The sequence below is a fragment of the Thamnophis elegans genome, chromosome 1 (assembly GCF_009769535.1).
Source record: "Thamnophis elegans isolate rThaEle1 chromosome 1, rThaEle1.pri, whole genome shotgun sequence".
Classification (NCBI taxonomy): domain Eukaryota; kingdom Metazoa; phylum Chordata; class Lepidosauria; order Squamata; family Colubridae; genus Thamnophis; species Thamnophis elegans.
Window position 1 is genome coordinate 184,630,607 of NC_045541.1, and position 25,243 is coordinate 184,655,849.

Sequence of the window (25,243 nt, forward strand, 5' to 3'; positions counted from 1 at the left end):
GAACTGAATTCAAAAACCTTATAAGAAAAAACCCAACTCCTTGAAATAATAAATATTTCTTTAAAAACTAGCTCTCCATCCAAATAGGGCGTTGGAGCTCACCAAGATACATACACGACAAAATAAATAATAAAATTTGATAAACAAAATGCTGGGTGTTTGTTGTTAAAAACAGGTATATTGTAACCAGTTGCAGCACTTGATAAGGAATTCTTTTATGGACAAATTTCCTCTTAATGCTATCATTTCTTAGAACATTTATCACATTCCAATATAAATGAAGCCAATCTTTGCATTACTTAGAAATTCTTGTTTCTTACTATATTTTCTCTACAATTCAGATTGGGCCTCAATACAATAATGTAGCATTTGGGGAAAAAGATACAAGCCAAGAGAGCAGCTGCAGAGGCCAAAATGGAGAAGATCTCCAGCCACCATGGACTTCCCTTTGGTGCTCAGATAGGTGGGAGGAATGAGATCCAAACACTGCAGAAGACCAGCATGCTGAAAGTAATAAACTTGGCTTCGTTAAAGCTGTCGGGCAATTTCCTAGCTAGAAAGGCCACAGTGAAACTGACAAGGGCCAAAAGACCTAGGTAGGCAAGGACAATGTAGAACATTAAAGCTGAGCCTTGCTTACATTCTAAAATGGTCTCTACAAACAAGGAGTGGAAATCGAAGTTAGGAAATGGGGGAGAGGTTACCAGCCAGGTGGCACAAAGAAGGGCTTGGACCAGGGGACAAGCTAAGACAATGGAGTTGGTCAGTGGTTTTCCTAAGAGTTTCCTTGTCTTGTTCCCTGGCTTGGTGGCCATGAAGGCCAGAACCACCATGACAGTTTTCCCCAACACAGAGGAAACTGCAAGGGAAAAGAGAATGGCAAAAGCAGATTGTTGTAAGAGACAGGTGATCTTCCCTGGTTGACCAATGAAGAGGAAAGAGCAGAGGAAGCAGAGCAGGAGGGAAACCAGGAGGATGTAGGTGAGATCTCGGTTGTTGGCCTTCACGATGGGTGTGTCATGATGTTTATAGAAAATCACCAGGATTGCCAAAGTGATCACAGAGAAAAAGAGAGTGAGAAAAACTAAAATGTATCCCAGGGTTTCTTGATAGGCAAGGAAGTGGATCTTCTTGGCAATGCATTGGTCCTTGTCCTTGTTGGGATATCGGTCTTCTGGACAGGGTTCACATTGAGCTGCATCTGAAATAAAAATTATTTTTCCAAGTAATTCTTGAGCAACTGCCATTCACATTATCCCTCCCACAAGTGTGATAGGCGTGTTTCCTTTCTGCTGTTGGCCTCCTCACAAAGGGAATGCTGAAACAATCCATGTGTTATTTATGGGGTAGAAAAAGAGCAAATCATCCTTCGTTTATGATCATCCTGGGGATAGATTAGCCAGAGAAAATGATTGAGTGCTATACATTTACTGTGCACTTCAATAAGTAATATGTCTTTCAGCCTGAGATTCTTGCCTGTTTTTTTCACCATTTTAGAATGGTACCCACAGAAGAGATCTGTTATCCAGGAATGTTGCTGGATGTTGAACGCTGAATGTGGCTGTTTTGATCCTGAGTACATTATTCCTGCCTTAACCTCTCTGCTTTCTACTTCAAAAGTGTTCATTCAGACTTTTTTTTGCTCTCTCGTCCTCTATCAAAGAGATGTACATCACCTCTTTCCCTGGCAGGTCTATTTCCTCAGAGGTTGATAGAGTTGCCGGAAGAAGCACATTGTAAATTATAGAATAAAAGCTTATATTTCATACCCCACTTCCTCAGGAGAAGATTGGAAGTTGGTTTCCCAATTGGATGTGAAAATAGTAGCAGAAATGGAAGTTGGAATTGATAAATTGTACCCTCAAACTATCCTTGTTGAGAATTGGGAAAGGTGGCCTCTCTTCCCAAGGGTGGTTTAGATTTGTAAACCTCAAGGTTCCTTTAAAAAGGATGAGTCATGTCAATTTAAAAATTGATACAATAACAAAAATATACTAATTTAAAGAATGACTTCCTTGATTCTGGAAGATTTAAATTTCATCTCTGCTCTACCTGTCTGATTAGAAATGGTCCCTTCTGGACAAGTGTCACAGTGGTAGCAGCAAACCTGCTTGCCCTCTGGAACTCTTCTCCTCTCTCCTGCATGGCACCTCTTCCTTCCACACCTGGCAATGGGATTTGTCTGAAAGACAAGTATTTGAAATTACTTAAAGAATGAACCTGCTGTATTCATTATTTTCCCTATTCCTACTTCTATGTTCAGATTCTCTTTTAAAGCGATGCATTGCCATGGTCTATCAGAAATATAGAACACTATATTTCCTGAGAGATTCAGGCCACCTGCATTCCCGAGACATCAATAGATGCTGGAGATTGAAACTGGGGTTTCCTCCTGCAGAGGAAGGATTCTAAATGAACCACAGCATTTCTAAAAGAAAGAACCATGAAGATACAACTGAGTGATAATGGTGCATGGAAATCACTGTTACTTACTGTACTTGCATCCTGCATTTCAAGCAGAAGTCGTTCCTAAGCCTAAGCCTTTGTGGAATGACACAAACCAGTTCTCAAAGGTGTTACATGCAAAGCAGATTTTTCACCAAATGACTGCCATAATTTCTGACTCAATAGATTATTTTTCAGGTTAGGAAGATATTCTGCATGTCAATGTCTAAGGTGTTTCCATGACTACTATCAACTTGAGAAGGGGGAAATGCCATGCATACTTTTGGCCTGAGTAAAAAGTCTCATATTTCTGTAACTGGGATGTGAACACGGATGTCCAGAACCCTGCCTTAATTCCCTGTTCGAGTATGAGATTGATTACTTCAGGCAGAGGGGAGGGGACACAGGGCTAAAATTCAGACACCATTAAGTGGGATTTAGTTTCAGCTCCACAGAAGTCTGTGCCAAGATGTTAGTCCTAAGAAATGAATGGGTTTTCTTTGAACTTTGTCTGGAGGCTCGTAAATTAATTAGGTCAGCTCTTGGAACATTCACACTGCATCTCAGGTAGAGAATGAGTCTTTCCCTGAGGTTACATTTCCTTGCAGCTCACCTTTGTGGCCCAGGTGATTCCACCAGAGTTAATGGTGAAATCTTGGCCTGGGGGAGCCTCAGGATTTACTTGTCCAACTTTCATGGGGACAAAAGATCGATTGGGGAAGAGAACCCAGTTGAGAAGATCATAACGAGAAGATCCCATTCCATCTTCTGAGAAGGAAACTTCATCTCCAGCACTGTTGTTGAACTGCACAGTCCTCAAATAGGCAAGAATCTGAAAGAAATGAGACTTTCACAAATTGGAGTATTTGGGCTAGAGCTACAAATGAGACATCATAGCTTCTATCATCACATAATGTCCATCTTGAGAAAATGACTTAATATTTTGAGAAGCTAGTTCCATTTCTTGGTGGAGATCTGAGGAATGACGTGTAACACCAAATATTTAACTCTGAAACTAAATATTTCCCCTTTATTACTGGGCATGGTAATAAACTCGAATTTCACCAAAACTCAAGAATTTTAGTTCCACAATCTAAATTTAAATTTAGATTTTTCTCTTTTGATACCTGGCTACATGCACTTTCCAATAGTTACTTTGGCCCAAGGTCTTGTTAACTGATAAATGAATGCTTGAAATGAATAAATGATTTCTATCAGAATCATAGCAAATTCAACTGCTTTTCTCTAGCTCATTATTAAGGCAGCAGAATGCAGGAACCAGGTTTGATCCACTGGGCCATGTGGAAGGAAGCATCTGGCCTGGTTGGTCACTTCACTATTCAGAGAGGTCAACATTTTAGCCTTTTATGCAAGAAAATCTGATTAATTTCAGACCCAAGTTCTTGTTAACTGATAAATGAATGCTTGAAATGAATAAATGATTTCTATCAGAACAATGGAAAATTCAGGGAGGACTTTCAGTTGAAGTCTCAGTGAAAACAGCTGGAAAATGGCGGAGCTCTACCAGCTCCATGAAATGCAACTAGCAACTGCTTGCTGGGAAACCCTATGGGGTTAATGATCCCTGGAGGGGAGGCAAAGAAAGGAAAGGCCCTTCATCGATCACGAGGACACTGCAATTTCCTCACTGATCTGAAAAAAGCACTAGCACTAGCAAGGGCAACAGTCATTTTGGTCAGTCACAAGATGGGAGATCTGAGACACTAAAATCTTGCACTGGAGTGATGTGTGGACAGAGCATTGAGTGAGAAAATTTCCAACAGCTACTATATTTTTGGAGTATAAGACGTGCCCTTTTTCCTTTAAAAAGAGACTGAAATTCTGGGTGCGTCTTATACACCAAATACAGCATTTTTGCCTCCTGAAGCCCCACCCTTCACTAAAATGGCCATGCATAGCCTTATGGAGGCTTTCAGACAGCCCTTGCGGGCTGGGGAGGGCAGAAATGAGCCCAGCCCCCAGCAGCACTCTATAAGCCTCCATGAGGCTATGCATGCATAAAGGTTTGACAAAAAAGGCCCATTTTTGTGAAAAACAGGCCATTTTTTTGCTCATTTTTGACCCCCCCCATCCCCCACCCAGGAGCACTCTGCAAGCTCCCCTCAAGGCTATCCATGCCTTTTATTTGAAAAAAAATGGGCCCATTATTGCGAAAAAGGGCCGTTTTGGAGAGTTTGCAGAGTGCAAAAACTTTTTTTTTCCTTTCGGAAAGCTGTTTGGTTAGAGTAGTTGATGAGAATTACATTGATCAAGTGCTGTCCCAGTAGAAACAAAGTTTTAGAGTGCTACATGTTTTCAGTGATTTCCTTCTCCACCACATGGATAAATACATCTGGAAACATCTACCTACCTACTCTCTCTCTCCCTACCTACCAAATTGTATTTCTCTCTCCCCATTCACCTATCTACTGTATTTCTCTCTATTTTCTCTCTCTATCCCTCTATCTACCAATCTACCTACTCTCTCTCTCTACCTATCTACTGTATTCTCTCTCTCTATTTCTCTCTCTCGATCCCTGTACCTACCTACCGTATCTACACAATCTCTCCCTACCTATCTACCTGCTGTATTTCTCTCTCTCTTTCTCTCTCTCTTTCCCTTTACCTATACCTACCTACCTACTACCTACCTACCTACTCTGTCTCGGTCTCGGTCTCTGTCTCTCTCTCTGTCTCTCTCGCTGTCTTCTCTCTCTACCTACCTACTGAATTTCTCTCTCTTTCTCCAGCTCTCTATCCCTCTATCTACCTACCTACTTTTTTAAAAATTTGCCTCTTCAAAACCTGGGTGCATCATATACTCTGATGCGTCTTATACTCCGAAAAATATGGTACTTTAGAGAGTTAATAGGACTTAGACTTATATACCACTTTACAGTTCTTTACAGGCCTTTCTAAGCTGTTTTATAGAGCCAGCCTCTTTCCCTCAACAATTTGGGTCCCTGTTTTACCCACCTCGAAGGATGGAAGGCTGAGTCAACCTTGAGGCTGGTAAGATTTGAACTGCCAAATTGCATGCAGCCATCAGTCAGCAGAGGTAGCCTGCAGTACTGCACTCTAACCACTGTGCCACCATGGTTCATAAAACTTTGAACCTAAGTTAAAATTTCCACCGACAAAATGATCTCCAAATGTTAAAAAAAGTGGCAATTGGATTTATGGAGAAAGATTAAAAACTAAAAAGGAAGATTAAAGATTCAGAAGTAAAAGAAAAACCCTAAAGTATGATTTAAAAAGAAAAACTGGAAACAACATTGTGAAAAGTGACTATTGGGAGAAATTGTTTTTCTTTTTTCTTTTTTTAAATTTAATATTTTTATTTTTTTAAATGCAAATAATACAAATATAAACATATACATCTAAATGCAAAAAAAGAAAGAAAAGGGAAAAAACCTAATATTACAGTGCACCCCCACCACTCGGATAGCCTGTTTCCCCCCCTTCTATTTATTCGTGTGCCCTGAGGGGAATGTCTTAAAGCTGTCTAGTTACAAGACCCTTGCACCCCTAACCCTTTAGAAAAAAACCCAGGGGTCTTCAAACCTGACAGCTTTAAAATTTGTGGACTTCAACTCCCAGAATTCCTCCTCCAGTCATGTTGGCTCAGAAATTCTGGCATTGAAGCATGCAAGTCTTAAAGCTGTCAAGTTACAAGACCCTTGCACCCCTAACCCTTTAGGAAAAAAACCCCAGGGGTCTTCAAACCTGACAGCTTTAAAATTTGTGGACTTCAACTCCCAGAATTCCTCCTCCAGTCATGTTGGCTCAGAAATTCTGGCATTGAAGCATGCAAGTCTTAAAGCTGTCAAGTTACAAGACTCTTGCACCCCTAACCCTTTAGGAAAAAAACCCCAGGGGTCTTCAAACCTGACAGCTTTAAGCCTTGTGGACTTCAACTCCCAGAATTCCTCCTCCAGTCATGTTGCAGCAATGTCATCTGCGTGGATCTGCTCCATCTTCGGGTTTTTTACAGGGGGCAGAGCTGCCGCTGAAGATGCCAATGAGCCCCCGCCGCTAGAATAACTGCTGCCGCCTCCTCCTCCTCCTCCAACAGCACCAACATATTTGCTGCCCAGCGCTGCAGCCGAGGTGAAGCCTCCAAAGCTCCCGTAGGAGCCCCCACCCATAGCAGCAGCGGCGGTGCCTCCCCCTCTGCTCGGAGCACCTCAGCTGGGCTCTGGGTTACCTCTGCCGCCGCCTCCACCTCCGCCATGCTTTTGAGAAGCCATGAGGCCTTTTTTCCTGCTCCTGCCCCCTCCGCCGCCTTCCTACTAGCTCCCGCGGCCAAATGGCTCCTCAAAAGCACGGCGGAGGAGGAAGAGGGAAGGATAACACAGGGGCCAGCTCAGGTGCTCTGCGTGGAGGGGGAGGCACCACTGCCACCGGCGGCAAATCCGGCAGTGCTGTTGGAGGAGGAGGAGGCGGCAGCAGATATTCCCCTCAGCTTCCGGAGCCTGTGACAGAAATCACTGCGCGCAGTTAGAAATGGCTGAACGGTGTTTTATTGCCACATGCGTGGCCGCGCAGCTGTGCACCTTAGAGGGAACAGTGCCCATGACTTCTAAAGATAATCCGTTCATTAAGAAATTTCTCCTTAGTTCTAGGTTGCTTCTCTCCTTGGTTACTTTCCATCCATTATTAATCACACAGCAAGCTGAGTATCACAACACGTGATAAACCAAAGAAAAGGGCAGGGTCTCAGGTGAATTGGTATGGGAGCATTCAGACATTTAATCAGTAACAGAAGAGATTCATATGGGGATTTTCTGATCTAAGTGTCTGAACTGAGTCAAAAGCCACAGAAATTACCTGCCATGACTGGACAGTTGAGGTCCTCTTTCCAAGCCTCATCATGGTCGTGTGCCAGAGCATAAACAGCATTGTAGATATTGTAACTTTCTCCTGTCATTCTCTTTTCAATAGTGTAATTGGGCAGATTCTGCAGATTCTCCTTTCCTGTACATTGTTTTTCCCCCTTTGGAGGGATCTTTCCTGATTCATGGATCTCACAGCGAAAGACCAATTCCCACCATAGAGGGAGAAAGAGATCTCCTTGGGGATTCAAGGGGTCTAAAGACAGGAGGAAGTGGCTGAATTCTGAGACATCCCAGAGTGGTCCCTAAAATGCAAGACCCCATGAAAAAGCTTTATATATGACAATGTGAGTTCAAATTCTTTCACACCAAGTTTCCAATGAGAAGTGAAGATAAAACCTTTCCTAAATGATACTTTTTTGAATTGTTCATAAAAAAATACTGCCCCTATTAAACTGTCAGTAACAGTTGGGACTGCAAACAGAATAAACACTTCTGCTTTTTTAAACCAGGTATGGAAATTGAGAATTAACTTTTTCGTAATGATTTGAATACTATCCAATTTCTGCATTAGAGTGAAGGCCAGGCAGATCTCCTTCTCCTGGAGCATCGGCATCAGAGTTGAAATGAAACGTTCTCCCCTGTCATCTTCAGGGGCCAAAAGCCCAACCCAGTTCCACTGGAAATACAGGAGCAGCTGGACTAAACCCACATACTGAGGAGATTCCTTGGGATTAATCTGGAAGAAGGAAGGATAAACTCTTCTCTCTCCCTGAGAAAACTCAAAGCCAACACCGAGCTGGAGAAAGAGAGATTCTTTTTTTCAAAGACCAAGTAAAAGTTTTATGCTGACTTTAGTAGTGACCATTGTGTGGTTGATGGCCCTCGCAGTCAGGCTGACTCTCTTTGACTTGCAAACCTAATCTTCTTCCCTTCTTAGCCATTTTTTTGGTTGTGGTACTTCAGAAGACAAGAAGGAACCAGCAACCTGATACAGAGAATAAATGGCACTGAACTGATTGTTACCCTTTAATAAAGAATAAATTAAGTGTCACAAGCTCATTACATTCCCCCTCTCCAACGAAAAATATTTTAATTTCATCTTTAGCTTCTGTGTGTGGTTTTGATCTTTGTCTAGTCCATACTGTATCCAAGAGAATTCTCTTACCTGTGGGATCTTAAAAATGCTGAAGATGGAGGCCATCAGCCTTGAGAATTTGGCATTGAGACCCCCAATGATGGACAGGAGAGTGTCCTGCAGAGTGTCACATTTGTAACCTGGAACCATTTTGGCTTGTGAGGAGAGCATGGAGAGAGTTTTAAAGGAAATCCATCTCCCTCTGGAAATGGCGGTAGATGGTGATGTTGGAGAGCAGAAGAAAATCCTTATTGGCCTCGGAGACAGCAAACATCAATGCAAGGAACTGCTGGTAGAAACTGGTGATGACTCTGTAGTGAGAAAAACATTGGAGGACATTACAGGAAAGCTTGTGCATGCCTGTAGAATTTGCTTCACTGGGGGGGACTTTGGGGGGAAGAAACTTGCAACTTGGGTTTGGGTTTGGTTCTTTTCAAAGGATTTCCCTTGACTAAACTTGGGTAACTTTGTGAGAAATCATCCCTGCCATATTCACTTTGCTGCAGTGGCTGCAATCCTTTCCAACTGCCCCCCTTTCACCATAATTATTTAATGTCTTTCTTGGAGCAGCTTCTTCAGGCGGGGTAAACATTGCTGAGTATAGGACCACAGTGGGAGGGAGGGTCACCTCATTGATGTACTGAAGGCCATTGTACACGAGCAATGCTGACTCTAAAACTAAAGAGTTATTCTGGTAACTCCTGAACACTTGAAGAGTGTTGAACTTTTATTTGAATTTTCTACCAGAATTTGTTCTGTAAACTATTAAGATTATTATTATATTCAACTTGTTCACTAGGCCAGCACATCTTCGTTTCTGTTTTTTATCATCTTCCTGATGAAGAGATTCCATTCTATTTTAAGAGCTTGCTATTTTATTGAAAAAAGCACAAAATGTGTACTACACCAGGAGAGTTCAAAGCACTAGAAGAAGGATTTCTGAAAGGGGTCCCAGAATTTATAGCAAAGAGAATAATGATCTGCATGCTTCCCCTCCAGCTGAAACTTACGTATCATGTAGAGGATGATTCAATGTATTAACGTCTTGGACAGGAGAACTGAAAATAGTTCCGAAGGGAAAATTCCCACCAATAATGAGATCACCAGGCCTATAGTGGCGTTCCTCTAATGAGATATAATTCTTAAGCACACAAATGGTTTGCAGCCTCTTTACTGTAGTTGGAGCCAGGAGCCAGAAGAGCATCAGCATCAGAAGCAGCATGACTCCTGCCTGGTCATTCTTATCACCTTCCCTCCTAGAACAGAAATCAAGGTTTATGCAGAAACAGATTTGAATGTTCCTGAAATCTCACTAGAACTTTAGCAGAGCAGACAACCCATGTGCCAACCTGATGGCCCCAGGACAGATTTATATCAACCATGCTTCCTCTTACCTGTGTTTGGGCTGTGACCATGGAGGAAACAAAGGGATGTGAGTCTGTTCCAACTGAGGAGTGAGCTCTTTGCAAGACAGGTTAAGGTGATATGTTCCCCCTCTCCCAAAGCTGGTAAACCTCAGAGATTTTTTAAAGCAAGTTTTATCCTGGAAGATCTTTGTGTCTAGAAATCCACAGGGGATACATGGAGAATTACTGTTCTTCTGATAATTGCAGGGAAAAGCCATTGTCCCATCCCCTTAGCAACAGCTTCGCTTCATGCAGCAAAATGGAAAACATGTTTGGGTCTCTTCTTGTAATTCACAGAGCAGATGGAGTCACGGTGAAGTTGTGAATTTGACCCCCATGAAAGTGACCTCCTGCATACAAGTTGTAGTTTGGCCTTTGTCACAGTTGGTCAGCTAGCATGAATGATAATGGGGTTTGGTGGCACATGAGAATCAGTTATACTCTTGTAACTGTGAGCAATGCTTGGTTGGAAATAGTAGTTTATTTGTAACCGCAGGGCAGCAGATGAAATTAGACTCTGGAGTAACAGAGAATTTGTGCATCCTGTTATGTGATTCTCTTCTTCATCTGAAGGTGGATCCATTCAATGTTGGCTGGTGGGAAGAGATTGAGCTCAATCCACCAACTTTCAGGGTGCATCAATAAGGCCTTCTCAGTTGACATCATGCATCTTCCTTATGCTGATGATATTCAGTTGTATACCCATGGTCTAACCAAACAATACTGCCAAGGTTTTGCCCTGGTGCACGAAGGCTGTTGGATGGGAGGAACAGTCATCTTTACATTTTTGTCTGCTTTTACAGAGGGATAGAATCAAGACCACATGAAGTGTTAGTACCACTTTATAATACCTTCTTAAGAACACTCTTGGAATACTGCATCCAGTTTTGCTATGATATAAAAAAGATGTTGAAGCTCTAGAAAGAGTGCAGAGAAGAGCAAGAAAGATGGTTAGATGGCTGGAGGCCAAAAACTAAGATGAATAATTGCAGGAACCCATGTCATAAAGGTGCTTTTTCAAGAAGCAACTGGACTTTCTGGATTTTCTTTGAAGAATTTTTGCTTCGTATCCAAGAAGCTTCTTCATCTGTGACTGGATGGCATGGAATAGAAAGATATGAATCCAATGCAAGGAGATAAATCCTTCCATTCCCCACCATCCAGTCAAAGCTGAAGAATCTTATTGGATGAGAAAGGAAATGTCTTCAAAGAAAAACCAGAAAGTCCAGTTGCCTTTTGAAAAAGAATCTTTGGGACAAATATGACCTGGATGACTGAGAATTTCTATAGACAAAATACATATTAACAGAGTTGGAAGAGACTTTGCAGATCATCTAGTACAACCCTCGCTCAAGCAGGAGACCCTATACCATTTCATAAAGATGGTGGGAAGATATTGAGCTTAATCCTCCAAGTCCAGTCTCTTCTTGAAAGCCTCTAGTGATGAAGCTCCCACAACTTCTAAAGGCAACTTCTGTTCCATGGTTGATTGTTCTCACTGTCAGAAAATTTATCCTTATTTCCAGGTTGAATCTCTCCTTGATCACTTTCCATCCATTATTCCTTGTCTGGCTTTCAGATACCTTGGAAAATAGCTTGACCTCCTCCTCTCTGTGCCAGACCCTCAAATATTGGAACAGTGCCATCCTTTTTTTACTACACTAGCCATGCCCAGTTCCTTCAACCATTCATTGTATGTTTTTGCCTCCAATCTCCTAATCATCTTTTTTGCTCTTCTGTGTACTTTTTCAAGTCTCAACATCTCTTTCATAGTGTGGCGACCAAAACTGGATGCAGTATTCTAGGTGTGGCTCACTTCCCTCCATGTAGATGTAGTACCATTAAGCCCTATTCATTGAGTATGGTTTGTCAGCCATTGCAAATCCATTTGATGGTGATGCTATGTATCCCATTTCTTTCTAGTTTACCAAAAAGTCGGTTGTAGTCTACTTTGTCGAATGCCTTGCTGAAGTCTAAGTATATTATGTCGACAATATTTCACTGGTTTCTAGTTTAGTCTAATTTAATCTAATTTAGATATCAGGAATTGTATATGTCTAGTCTAACAGAGATGGACCAGGGGTGACATGATAACAGTCTTCCAATATTTGAGGGACTGTCACAGAGAAATGGGGGACAACCTATTCTGCAAAGCACCTTAAGGCAGGATAAGAAGTAAAAGTAGAATTTTATCAACAAGTGATTCAACTAGAATTAAGGAGAAATTTCTTGACAATGAGGGCAATTAATCAGGAGGGGGTTGCCTCCAGAAGTTGTGAGTGCTCCAACACTGGAATCTTTTAAGAAGGGACTGCTCTTTAGAAGGCCAGATCTTTAAGATGAAACGCAAATACTTTGGCCACTCAATGAGAAGGAAGGATTCACTGGAGAAGAGCCTAATGCTGAGAACAATTGAGGGCAAAAGAAGAAAGGGATGACAGAGAAGAAGGTGGCTGGATGGAGTCCCGAAGCAGTAGATGGGAGCTTAAATGGACTACAGAGGATGGTAGAGGCGAGGAAGGCCTGGAGGAATGTTGTCCATGGGGTCGCAATGGGTCAAACAGAAATTTCTCTTTATTATTGGGTATCATGGTTTCTTCAACTTCAGTTTTATTAAAATACAATATATACAGAAATGTTAGTGACACATTCCATCCCGGTTGGACATTGTTTTGGAAAAATAGGAAACTCTTATTCATAGTTGGGTAGGGAAAGCCCAGGAACTTTAGAACTGGCTTTTCACCAGTTCATGCCAAGATGATGTATTTAAATATGTTTGTTCAGGTGACGCAGCACCAGCCCTTCGGAGCGCCGCGCAGGGTCAGCGGAGCTCTAGCCGAGATTGAGCGATCATCGCGATGGGCTCCAAGCGAGCTGGTGATTTTGGCCAAAGGGGCGGAAGAAATGGAAACGGTCATCCCGACGGATCTCATGCGCAGAGCAGGAATTTCTGTGATGGTAGCGGGATTGTCTGGGAAGGAGCCTGTCCAGTGCAGCCGCGATGTCGTGATTTGTCCCAATACGAGTTTGGAAGAAGCCAAGAAGAAGGGGCCTTATGATGTGGTGGTCCTGCCAGGGGGCAACCTGGGAGCTCAGAACTTGTCAGATTCCCCCCTGGTGAAAGAGGTGCTGAAGGATCAGGAGAGCAGGAAGGGCCTCATTGCAGCCATATGCGCAGGTCCCACAGCTCTCCTGCCCACAGAATCAGCTTTGGAAGCAAAGTGACCACTCACCCCTTGGCCAAAGACAAGATGATGAGTGGAGATCACTACAAATACTCAGAGAATCGGGTGGAAAAAGATGGGCACATCATGACGAGCCGCGGAACGGGCACCAGTTTCGAATTTGGCCTGGCGATCGTGGAAACGCTGCTGGGGAAGGAAGTGGCCACCCAGACGAAGGCGCCTCTCGTCCTTAAGGACTAGGAGCATGACACACCCAGAAAGCCTCTCCGGTTTCATTTTTACGACCAGGAGTTTTGGGGTTTTTTCCCTCAATGGGCAAACCGTCAAAGGACCGGAGTACGGCTCTCCTTGTGGCAACTTCATTCATGCAATAAAAGATAGTATGCGTGAAAAAAAAAGTTTGTTCTTTGAGGAAAGGAAATGCCTATTTGTAAGGGGTATAAGAGAAATGAGCTTCTATATCACCTAACCATGTAAGAATAAAAATACTTCTTCTACAAACACCTGCATTATTGGTCACTTTTGCAAGGCTACAACTCATCACCATGCTTAGCCCTATCTGGAAAAAAAACCTTGCACAACCCAGACTCTATCTTGGATGCTGGTGCTGAGGGGTTTCAGGTAGGCCAAATCCCACCTGGACTCTGACCCTTAATTCCACCTGTTCTTTGATGAAGAACAAGAGACACAAACATGTTTTCCCCTTCTGGTGCAGGAAGGAAATTGCTAAGTGGATAGGATGTTACTCTTCCTTTCAATTATCAGAAGAACAATAATTCTTAATGTACCCCATAGATTTTTACCCACAGAAGTCTTCCAAGATAAAACTTGCTTAAATGAAATAATGTCTGAACTCTCCCAAGGGAAGCTGGACATGTCACCTTAGGCTGTTTTGCAAACAAGTCATTTCTTTAGATCCATGAAACTGAACTGGGCTCAGTTTTGTTTCAGTGACAACTCAGAATAGGTAAGAGAAAGCTAACTTGCTATTAATTTGCCTCAAGTCCACCCATGTGGCACAGTCTGCTTCTTCTCTGCTAAAACCTTGGTGGGATTTTGTGGGAACCACTTGCTCCCACTTGCTTCAGCATCTCAAAAAAAGTTGATTTGTGATCTAGGAAGGAAGGTGAGAATTATGAATGGGCTGCCTCTCCTGCTGCTTCTCCTTTGGCTCCTGCCTTCAGGAACTCATAAAATAACACAAACCGTATGTGTAGCCAAGACCCCTCTGCGAATTGTAAAGGACTACTACAAGTCTGGGGATCTCATTATTGGGGGGAATTTGCTCCTGGAAAAGTTTGCTCTCTTACAAATGATAGAGTTTGACCGTGAGCCATTAAAGACAAGAATTACAAGAAGGTAAGTTTCACTTGGAAGGTAATGGATTAGAAAAAATTCTGCTTTCTTTGGGATTCAGGAAACTCCTTTCATAAATTTATTCAAATGATGCTTTGAGGTTCAGAAGCCTGGTACTTTCCTGATAAAGAAGCATTATTCTAAAATAGTATAGAATGTACCAGTTTCATCAGGAAAATGATAAACAGAATAATTGAGGAAGGGTACACATGTCAGAAATTGCACTGGGTTAGTGAGAAAGGTCATTTATTATTTATTAGGTCAAAAAAGTCATGTTGGAAAACTAAAAAAAAAAGGCAAATCCAGTTACAATGGATAGCTATCTATCTTGTGGCCTTCAGTGGAGTATTGTGAACAGAGTGATTCCAGAGCTGAAAACCCTTCAAAGGGTTAATCAAATTACCAAATCTATTAAAGATATTTTCATGTGGAGGAGTCATGGCTGTTTAGGGTTGTAAAGGTGTAAACTTCTCATCCCCTCTTTACATGGACCATGGACCATCCACACGATCTTCTTAAACATATCAGGATCACAACAAATATATTCAACACCTCAAAGACCGGGAGAGCACACATACAAACGCAATAAAGGAAAGACAACCTCCCTTAGCACACAAAAGCTTCTCTCTAATATTTCCCAATGTTTTCTCATTATAGCGTTGAATTCAAGAATTATCAGCTATTTCTGGCGGTGATACATGCAGTCACAAAAATCAACAAGGATTTGGTTCTGCTTCCCAACATCACCCTCGGCTTCCATATTTATGACAATAAGGATAGTATTAGGAGAATTTCCTGGACAGCCTCTCTCTTCTGTCTACACGAGGTCAAATGGTTCCAGGTTACAAATGTGACAAGCAGGATGCATTGCTCTCTTGTTGGAGATGTCAACTCCCAATACTCAAGGCAGATGGCCTCCATCTTCAGCATCTTCAAGGTGCCACAGGTAAAGGGTTTGTGTAGGGTGCCAGTATAGAGCAAGCAGAAAACAAGACATAGAAGTCACAGATGAAGCCAAAGTTACTTGAGAAAAATCAGGACTACGAGATTTGAGGAATTACAAGATGCCACAGTTGAATTCATGTTGTATATTTTGTGTGTCAGGATAAATTTCTTTATACACACATTGCAAACAGATAATAAAGTATTTCTGAAATGCTTTCCTGGATGAATTCTTTCCTAATGCAATGTAAATGTAACCATGCTTCTGTCTGGTTTATTGTGTGAATCACGTTGATGATTTATTACCTTGGCTTCTCATATATCAGAGCCAGGCAAACTATGTCAGTTATACTCTTCACAAGGTTTATCCTTGTCTTAGGAAAGACCCAAGTCTGCTCTCGTGAGTTTTCCTTCCTTACGGATTGGGTTTGTTGACATTTTAAGAGAGCAAAGGACCACACCTGTATTGCAGGAAGAAAAGCATGAGATATGGGTGGAAGAGAGAAAGGTGGCTGAGGTGGAAAACTGAACAAACCAGATGTGATTCAAGCACAGTTTGATGGAGGAGCAAGGGGACTCTGTAGCTATCCCAGTTGAGGGTGTAGGAGAGCCTTACAGACCCACAAGTTTTCCAATGTCAGACCTGCCCCAGGTAGCTCCCTTAGGAAAGAAAGACCCTCAACTCCATTTAGTTGAAGTGATAGTTTCTCCTACTGAAGGTTATTGGCTGCCATAAAGTGAAGCTACCACAATGTTTCTGGCATGAAAAAAATACAAAATGTTTTCCCTCATCCCTGCATTCCCCATGACCAGTTTGTCTTCAGCCAATGTAGATTTCCCTAGGTGATTTGAGAGCGCCGAGTTGTTTGGGGAAATCCAAATTCTTCTTCATGGTGCATAGCCTTGAGGGCTGGCACAAACTGGTTCAAGCTGTCATTCCCCCTTCCTTATTTCTCATGAATTACTCACACAGGTTTATTGCCCATTTTTTTCCCCATGCCCACCACTCTACCCCACAGCCATTGATGGCAGGATGCCTGTGACGTGCCAGGCCAAAGATGGCAGACTTGACATCCAAAGATGCAGACCATCTACAACCATCTGGTCACAGGGAATTCAGCTCAGTTAAAGGGAAGTGATAGATAAAAAAGCAAAATTATATTTAATAGTGCTTAAACAAAGTACACTTGTAAAATAAACCAATCTTGTTTATACATAGCAGAGAAAAAGCATTCAGCTGCATGATCTTCACACACCTGTTGAAATCTGAATTTGTAATTGTACTGGAAGCCTCTCACTCCATTCAAAATGAATCAATCAAACTGGCAGGGCAAAAAGCTACTGATACTGACCCTTAACATCACTATAAAATATTGTCCTAAAAATTATGACAAGAATCTCCTTTTCTGCAGTTCGGTTTTCACTTCCTCAAGTTCACTCAAGGAGACAAAACTGCTTTTCCTTCTTTTTTCCGGATCAGCCCCAATGAATTTCCTCAGTATGTGGGTTTAGTCCGGCTGCTCCTGTATTTCCAGTGGAACTGGGTTGGGCTGGTGGCCCCTGAAAATGACAATGGAGAACTTTTCATCTCAACTCTGATGCCAATGCTGAAGGAGAAGGAGATCTGCCTGGCCTTCACTCACCTGTTGGAATCTTTATCTCCTTTTCTATCAGTAAAAAAATGTCATTCTTTAATCCCAACATGGGATAAAGCTGAGGTGATTATTGTATTTGGAGAATCCAAATGTATTAAAATGATATATCTCTCTCTTTATCATTGGGAAACCAAGAGTAATTTTGCAGTTAGAGTTGTTTGGATCCTGACTTCCCATTGGGAAATAAGCGCATCTCACACAATGTTGAAATATCTAAAGCCTTTCCATGGTACTTTCCATTTCAGGGATCAAAGCCATGATAACCCAGAATTCAGGCATTTCCTTCTGTCTTTAGACCCCTTGAACCCCCAAGGAGATGTCTTTCTCCCTCTATGGTGGGAAAGGATTTTCGGCTGCAAGATCCATAAACCAGGATTGATCTTAAAAAGGGGGAAAACACTGTACAGGAAAGGAGAATTTAAAGAATGTGCCATCTTACATGTTTGAAACGAGCATGACAGGTGAAAGTTATAATATCTACAATGCCATTCATGCTGTGGCACATGCACTACATACAATTCATGGATCAGGATCACAACCAGCCATAATGAGGCTTGGAAAAAGGATCACAAATATCCAGTCATGGCAGGTAATTTCTCTGAATTTTATTCAGTCCACAGATCCTTAGGAATTTCATTGGAATTTCCGCCCTTCTAATTACATCTGAAAATAAACTAAATTATTAAATAGCAAACAGTTAATGGTTTGATTAAAAATGGAAGCATAACTATCTCAGCATCTATAGAATTGCATTTGGAGAGGGGCATTAAAATATTAATATATCATAATTATTCTATTAAAAGTGAACTTGAAATCAGAAAAACACATGATAATAGATTTAAAGATTTGTAATTATTTCCTAAAATGTTTGTCAGCAGAGAGTGATAGAATCCATGATGTCTCAATTTTTGTTACTCCACTTTCCAAGGGTCTCTTTTTTCAGCTTCTTGCCTATTTGAAGAATATCAGGTTCAATAACAGTGATGGAAATGAAGTCTCTTTCTTAGAAAATGGACCAATGTCTGCTTGTTACGATCTTCTCAACTGGATTTTCCTCCCCAATCAATCTTTTGTCTACATGAAAGTTGGGCAAATGGATCCCAGGGTTTCCCAAGGCCAGGATTTCACCATCAACTCCAATGCAATCATCTGGGCCAAAAAGGTGAGCTGGAAAGAAATGTCCTGAATTCAGAAAAAAAGCTCATGTTCTCCTGGACATGCATAAAGCTTTCTTCCCAAGGTCACTCATGGTGGTTTACTTCTGGGGAAATAGCCTCATATGGACATGAGTTTCCTCCCAAATAGCCTGGCAGGGCTTGCTTCATCATGAGCAAAAATATGGTGAAGGTCATCTGAGGGAGAAGATAATTGCAGGAATGTAGATGATGATGGTGGCTGCAGTTGGATCTTTACACTATGACTTTGGCCAGAATGACTGGGGACTTTACTCTCTGAGGCTATGCTAGAGCAGGGGCTTCATGTTATGTGATGATGCTGGGAAAGCTGAGATTTTTCTATACTGTGGCTCAAGTGTTAGTGTCTCAATTAGTTTCATCAAATGGGGATTACCTTTAGCTATATTACACGTGACAAGTTCCAACTGCAAACATCAGTCAGTTAGCCATGGACATCATGAAATCCTCTTACCTTCGCTACCGGTTCAGAACGAGGATTTCTGGGTGGGTGGGCAAAGCCTCCTGCCACCACCACTACCAGTTTGCCTGAACCAGTGCAAACCAGCAGAATACCACCTCTGATGGACATACTTAACCTTCAGTAAGGCATTTGACAAAGTAGACTATAGTCTACTTCTTGGTAAACTAGAAAAATGTGGGATAGACAGCATCAATGGATTTCTAACTGGCTGACAAAACTTACTCAATGAGTAATTATTAATGGTACATCAATATGGAAGGAAGGAAGCAATGGGATACCACAATGTTCCATACTGGTTAAGCCCAGTATTCTTCAATATCTTCATAAATGACTTAGGTGAGGGAATAGAAGGGGGAGTCATCAAATTTGCAAATGACACTAAGCTGGCAGGAATAACCTACACCCTACACAAGCTCGGGATTCAAAAAGATCTTGAGAGACTTGAACAATGAGCCCTATCCAACAACATGAAATGTAATGTAGAGAAAAGCAAGGTTTTACACGTAGGAAGGAAAAAACAAAAGTACAAGTACAGATTATGTGAAACCTGGCTCAAAAACAGTAAATGTGAGAAAGACCTTAAACCTGAGCCAACAGTGGGAGGCAGCAGACAAAAAGAAGCTAATACAATCCTGGCTTATATAAACAGAAGTATAGAATCAAAATCACATGAAATATTAGTACTGCTTTATAAAATCTTAGTAAGATCACAGCTGGAATACTGTGTCAGGGTTCCAAGAAACACCCCTAACAAAGAGGACTCCAAGACTGGCAATTCCTCAAAGCTCCATTTTATTAGAGATGTCATATTGGCACATCTGGGAAAACCTGAATCTGAGAGTTCCAGGTTTTCCCCACCCAAAAGAAAGTCAATGGTCCACCCACTGCACCCACAAGTCCATCACATGGCCCAATCCTTCACTCTAACCAGAGGCAACCCCCATTCACTCCCATCCAGGTGCAGGGCAGCTGTCCTTGACTCCCAGGGAGAGGAATGTAGTTGTGGTTAATCTTCTACTTCTCCTTGTAATACCTTCTCCTGCTTCCCAGGTTCTAAATATGGAAGCCCTGAAGCTCCAAAGAAAAAGATGGCTCCCAGGCCTGATATACTACATCCAGTTTTGGTCACCACCAGTGGTGGGATTCAGCCAGTTCGTACCTATTCGGGAGAACTGGTTGTTAATTTTCTAAGCAGTTCAGAGAACCGGTTGTTGGAAGAAATCTCCTTTTCTTTTTTCCCACTTTACAGGGCTAATCCTGTAAGGAAGACAGGAAGGAAACATTCTGTGTTGTTTCTACCCTGATCTTTATTGCCCTGCTTACAGAAACTGCCTCTCCGGTTAACCCTTATTACATTGTAACAACTAAGGTGAAGCGCCCATCGACCTGAGTGACGTTGAGCTGGCCATGCCAACCCAGTCACATGATAATGTAGCCACGCCCACCCAGCTGGTCATTAGGGCAGAGGACCAGTTGTTAAATTATTTGAATCCCAGCACTGGTCACCACATTACAAAAAAGATGTTGAGATTTTGGAAAAAGTGCAGAGAAAAGCTGAGTCCTGGAGACTAAAACATGACAACAATGGTTGCAGGAATTGGATATGGCGAGTCTAGAAAAAAGAAGGACTAGGGATGACATGTTAGCTGTATTCCAGTATCAAGGTCCAGTATCACGGTTGACTCAGCCTTCCATCCTCCTGAGGTGGGTAAAATGAGGACCCAGATTGTTGGGAGCAATAGGCTAACTCTGTATACCACTTAGAGAGAGCTGTAAAGCACTATGAAGTGGTTATATACTTCTGAAGTTCTATTGCTAAGTGCTATTGCTATTTGAGGGACTGCCACAAAGAATGTGGTCAACATATTTTCCAAAGCACAAGAAGGCAAGACAAGAAACAATGGATGGAAATAATCAAAGAGGGAAGCAATAAAGGGGATACCCTGAGAAATAAAGGGTAAAATTAACTTAACTTCAGAAGATGTAGGTGCTTCATCACTGGAGATTTTTAAGGAAAGATAGGAGAGACCACCTATCTGAAATGGTATAGGGTTTCCTACTTGAGCAGGGTGTACTAGAAGACCTCCAAGGTCCCTTCCAGCTCTATTCTGGTTCTTGATATAGCTGGCATGATATAGTCTCAATTCCCCAGGAGCTCTTCCTAGTTGATGTGGATGGTAAGCACTTTGGAAGATGGAGATCTCAATGTGTAAGTTAAACTGATGCATGACCATTGAATAGACTATCTCAAACTTTTCTCTTTTCTCTCTTAGAAGGTGCCCTTTGCCAGGTGTGGCAGGAAGAGGTGCCAGCAGGTGAGAAGAGACACTGTTCAGAGGGTGAGCAGGTTTGCTGCTACAATGTGACACTTGTCCAGAAGGCACCATTTCTAATCAGACAGGTAGAGCAACCTTCAATGGAGATCTTCCAGGATCAAGGAAGCCATCAATATATTAAAATATTAAGATACTTTTTATGATTTGTGGTAGGATTGACATTCTTTACAATACAGAAACAGTTGTTGTGACACCCGTCTCCCCACCAGTCTAATTTCCCATCTCTGAGAAACTAGGATTGTCAGATTGCTCTTCCTCACCAAATTTACCACAAGATGCATTCAGACCAAAAATTGCACATTTCTCTGTCCCTCTCCATTCCTCTTATCTCATCCCAATGGGAAAACCAATTATGATCATTTTCCTAATGAATGATACAGCCTGGTTTGGTGTTCAAATTTTGTATTACTTTTAGCAATGAGCAGTAGACTTATATACCGCTGTCATAGCCTTCAGGCCTTCTAAGCGGTTTACAGAGAGTCAGCATATGCCCCCACAATCTGGGTCCTCATTTTAACCCACTCGAAGGATGGAAGCTGAGTCAACCCGGAGCCGGTGAGATTTGAACCCGCTGGACCTGCTGATCTAGCAGTAGCCTGCAGGGCTGCATTTAACCACTGCGCCACCTTGCTCTTCTATCAAGTACTTCTATCAAGATTATCAGTCTCCCTTGAAACTTATAGGCATGTCAGAGAATCAATCTATCATGGATTGAAGCTAGGCTCTCTCTACAAACAAACCTCGGATTGAATGATGGGAGATGCTGGCTTCAAACAAAGAAATTCACTCCCCCACATCCCATTACACATGAATGTTTCTGTGTGTGAGTTGGTGTGCATTTGTGTGTCAACTTATGATTTTATAAAACTCCAATGATGATGAAACTAAGCGTAAAAAGCAGGATTTTGATTGAGAGAGTGGTCAATCTTCTTAGATTTTCAATACAAAGTGGAAAAAAAAATCAAGTGCCAACCCTTCTCTCCCTCTCCGGAAACAATATGCAAAATTTGGTGCAGGTGCCTGGTGATTACAGAGGCAGAGATCTCAATCTCTCAGCAACTGATTCTCCAGGCTCATTTTGAAACCAAACATTTGATTTTTACACTGCACAAAAAGTTTCCCAGAGGGTCCTTCAATCTCTTTCTTATTGAATGGGACCGATGTGGAAAGGAGTCACATCTGAGATATGAGCCAGGAGGTATAATTCTTACTATTATTGCTACTGAAATATTTTAGACAAAGATTCTTCATTTCAGATGCAGCTCGCTGTGACCCCTGCCCAGAAGACCAATATCCCAACAAGGACAAGGACCACTGCATTGCTAAGAAGATCCACTTCCTTTCCTATGAAGGATACCCTGGGCTACACTTTAGCATCTCTTACTCGCTCTCTTCCTCTTTATCACATTGTCAGTCCTAGCAATTTTCCATAAGCATCGTGACACACCGATTGTCAAGGCAAACAACCGAGATCTCACATACATCCTCCTGGTCTCTCTCCTGCTCTGCTTCCTTTGCTCCTTCCTCTTCATTGGACGCACCTGGGAACATCACCTGTCTCTTACGACAAACTTCCTTTGCCATTCTCTTTTCCCTTCAGTTTCCTCTGTGTTGGCAAAAACTGTCATGGTGGTTCTGGCCTTCATGGCTACCAAGCCAGGGAACAAGACAAGGAAACTCTTAGGAAAACCATTGACCAACTCCATTGTCATAGCCTGTCCCTTGATCCAAGCAGTCCTTTGTGCCATCTGTTGGCAACTTCTCCCCCATTTGTCAACATGGACTTCCACTCCTTGGTTGGAGAGACCCGATTGGAATGTAATGAAGGTTCAGATTCAATGTTTTTATGCTGTCCTTGCCTATCTAGCTTTTTTGGCCCTCATCAGTTTTACAGTTGCATTTCTAGCTAGGAAATTGCCTGACAGCTTTAATGAAGCCAAGTTCATTACTTTTAGCATGCTAATATTTTGCAGTGTTTGGATCACCTTCCTCCCTACCTACTTGAGTACCAAAGGGAAGTCCATGGTGGCCGTGGAGATCTTCTCCATTTTGGCCTCTGGAGCTGCTGTCCTTGACTTGTATTTTTTTCCCAAAATGCTACATTATCCTACTGAGGCCCGATCTGAATTGTAGAGAAAATATGATAAGAAACAAAAATCTTTAATTCATGCAGCCATGGGGAACATTCATATTTATCTTGGTGACATGTTTACTACCTGGTGACATTTTGAATTCATGATAACAGAGGAGGAATATTCTCAATAAATAATGTTTATCAAATGGGAAAACTGTTACAGTAAGCCTCTTTGTTGAGTCAGCAGATAATGGATGGAAGGATGGATGTTCCTATTGTGTTACTTACTAAATTGGAAATGGATCTTTTCCATAGAATAGTGGAAGACATACTTCTGCAGATAAGGTGACAATGAGATGCATTCATATTTTATACATTTCAAAAATTAGAGAAAATGATATAAGGAAGGAGAGGAGGACTGACTATAATAATAAACTGGTATTTGGTTTTTTCTGGGATTCAACCTGATACTGTTCCTTCACTTCCAAGAGTTTTCAGGCACTATCAGACACAACTTTGAGCCCATTAAATATGACTGCTTGTACACATGATATCATTAGCATAGAGATGATATCTGAAGACCTTAAAGGTCTTCTAGTCCAAACCCCTGCCCATCCAAGAGGTATTATACAATTCCAGACAAATCTCCCGTTCCATCCCTCTTTGAAAGCCTCCAGTGATTGGACAACCCCAACTTCTGGAGGAAAGCCATTTCAATGATTAGAATCATAAGTCTGGAAGGCACTTTGGAGATCATCTACTCCAACTCCCTGCCCAAGATAAGAATCCATATACAATCCTGGATAAATTGTTGGCCAGCCTTTTTTTTATATAGTTAACAGCCATTGAGAATCCACACGTCCAGGAGGCAAGCTGTTCCATTCATTAATCATTCTTATTGATCTATTATATTATTTTAATTATTTGATTCTTTTTAAATTATTTTATTGTTTTAAATGAGGTTTTATATTCTGTAAGCCACCTTGAGTCACTATGTGTGATAGGTGGCACTATAAATTCAATAAATAAATAAACAATAAATACTGTCAGGAAGTTCTTAGTCATTCAGGTTGAACTCTCCCTCTGATAGACCCTACACATTATTTCTTCTCATTTCCTCAGCTACTATGGAGATTAAATTGATGCTTTCTTCCCTGTGACAGTCTTTAAGAACCGGAGGACTGCTATCATATCATCAGTAATCCCTCTCTTCATTATACTAGGCATACCCAATTCCTTCAATTGTTCATCATATGGTTCAGACCCTTTATTTGAAAAAAAATCCATCTTGTGAATGGGGATCATGTAGGCATTATGAAAATAGAAAGATAAAAGGAATATGTACGAATTGTGCAACTTTAAAATGCCTGTCCTCAATATTCTATGACAACATCACTGATTTGTTTGTCTCTGTTAAAATAATCATTCTTTCTTGAAGAAAGTGACATAGCATGGGTCCAGATTATCTGAGGGACCATTTCACCTCACTGGGATTGGCCTGTCTCTCCTGTGCTGGCAAAAGAGGTAAACTGTGGGTCCTGTTAGCTCAATTATTCCAGCTGGCATAGTCCAGGAGAAGGGCCTTCTCTGCTGTGGCTCCCACCCTCTGGAACATCTTGCCTCCCATGTGAGGTTGGCCCCAACCCTCTTATCCTTTCATAAGGGCCTAAAGACCTGTGGCCTCAATGGGATAACAGCACTGTGGAGGTGGTTGATTGCGTAACATCAGATCTCACTTCCCTCATTCTCCACCCCTCCATCCCCATATGTCCTTGATTTTTTAAATCTTTGGGTTTATATTTATTCAAATTTTAATGTATATGTTTTTTTTATGTCTGTAAGCTGCCCAAAGTTAGCTTAGTTGAGGTGGCACAGTGATTACACTGCAGTATTTCAGACTAATTTTGCAGACTGTCAGCTGACTGTTAGTAATTTGATCCTGACCGGCTCAAGGTTGCCTTAGCTTTCCATCCTTTTGGGCTTGATAAAATGAGGACTCAGATTGCTGGGGAAACATGCTGACTCTGTAAACTGCTTAGAAATGGTTGTAAAGCACTGTAAAGTGATATATAAGTCTAAGTGTTAATGCTATTGCAAATATATAGGATTGTTGTACTAAGATAATAGTCTGTGGCATTAAGCCTCTAAATCTCTATTTGTTTTAATTTATGCACTCGACTGAGAAGTGATATTTGGCACATAAGAGATGGACAAT

General features: G+C 41.7%; 1 protein-coding gene across 1 annotated transcript; it reads left to right on the top strand.

The window, feature by feature from the left end:
- Positions 1-12,581: 12,581 nt before the first annotated feature.
- On the top strand, positions 12,582-13,302 carry LOC116507080 (protein/nucleic acid deglycase DJ-1-like). The gene is given in 2 exon segments (XM_032215015.1): positions 12,582-13,014; positions 13,017-13,302. Coding segments are annotated over 2 exon segments (666 nt in total). The 3' UTR covers positions 13,250-13,302.
- Positions 13,303-25,243: the final 11,941 nt, after the last annotated feature.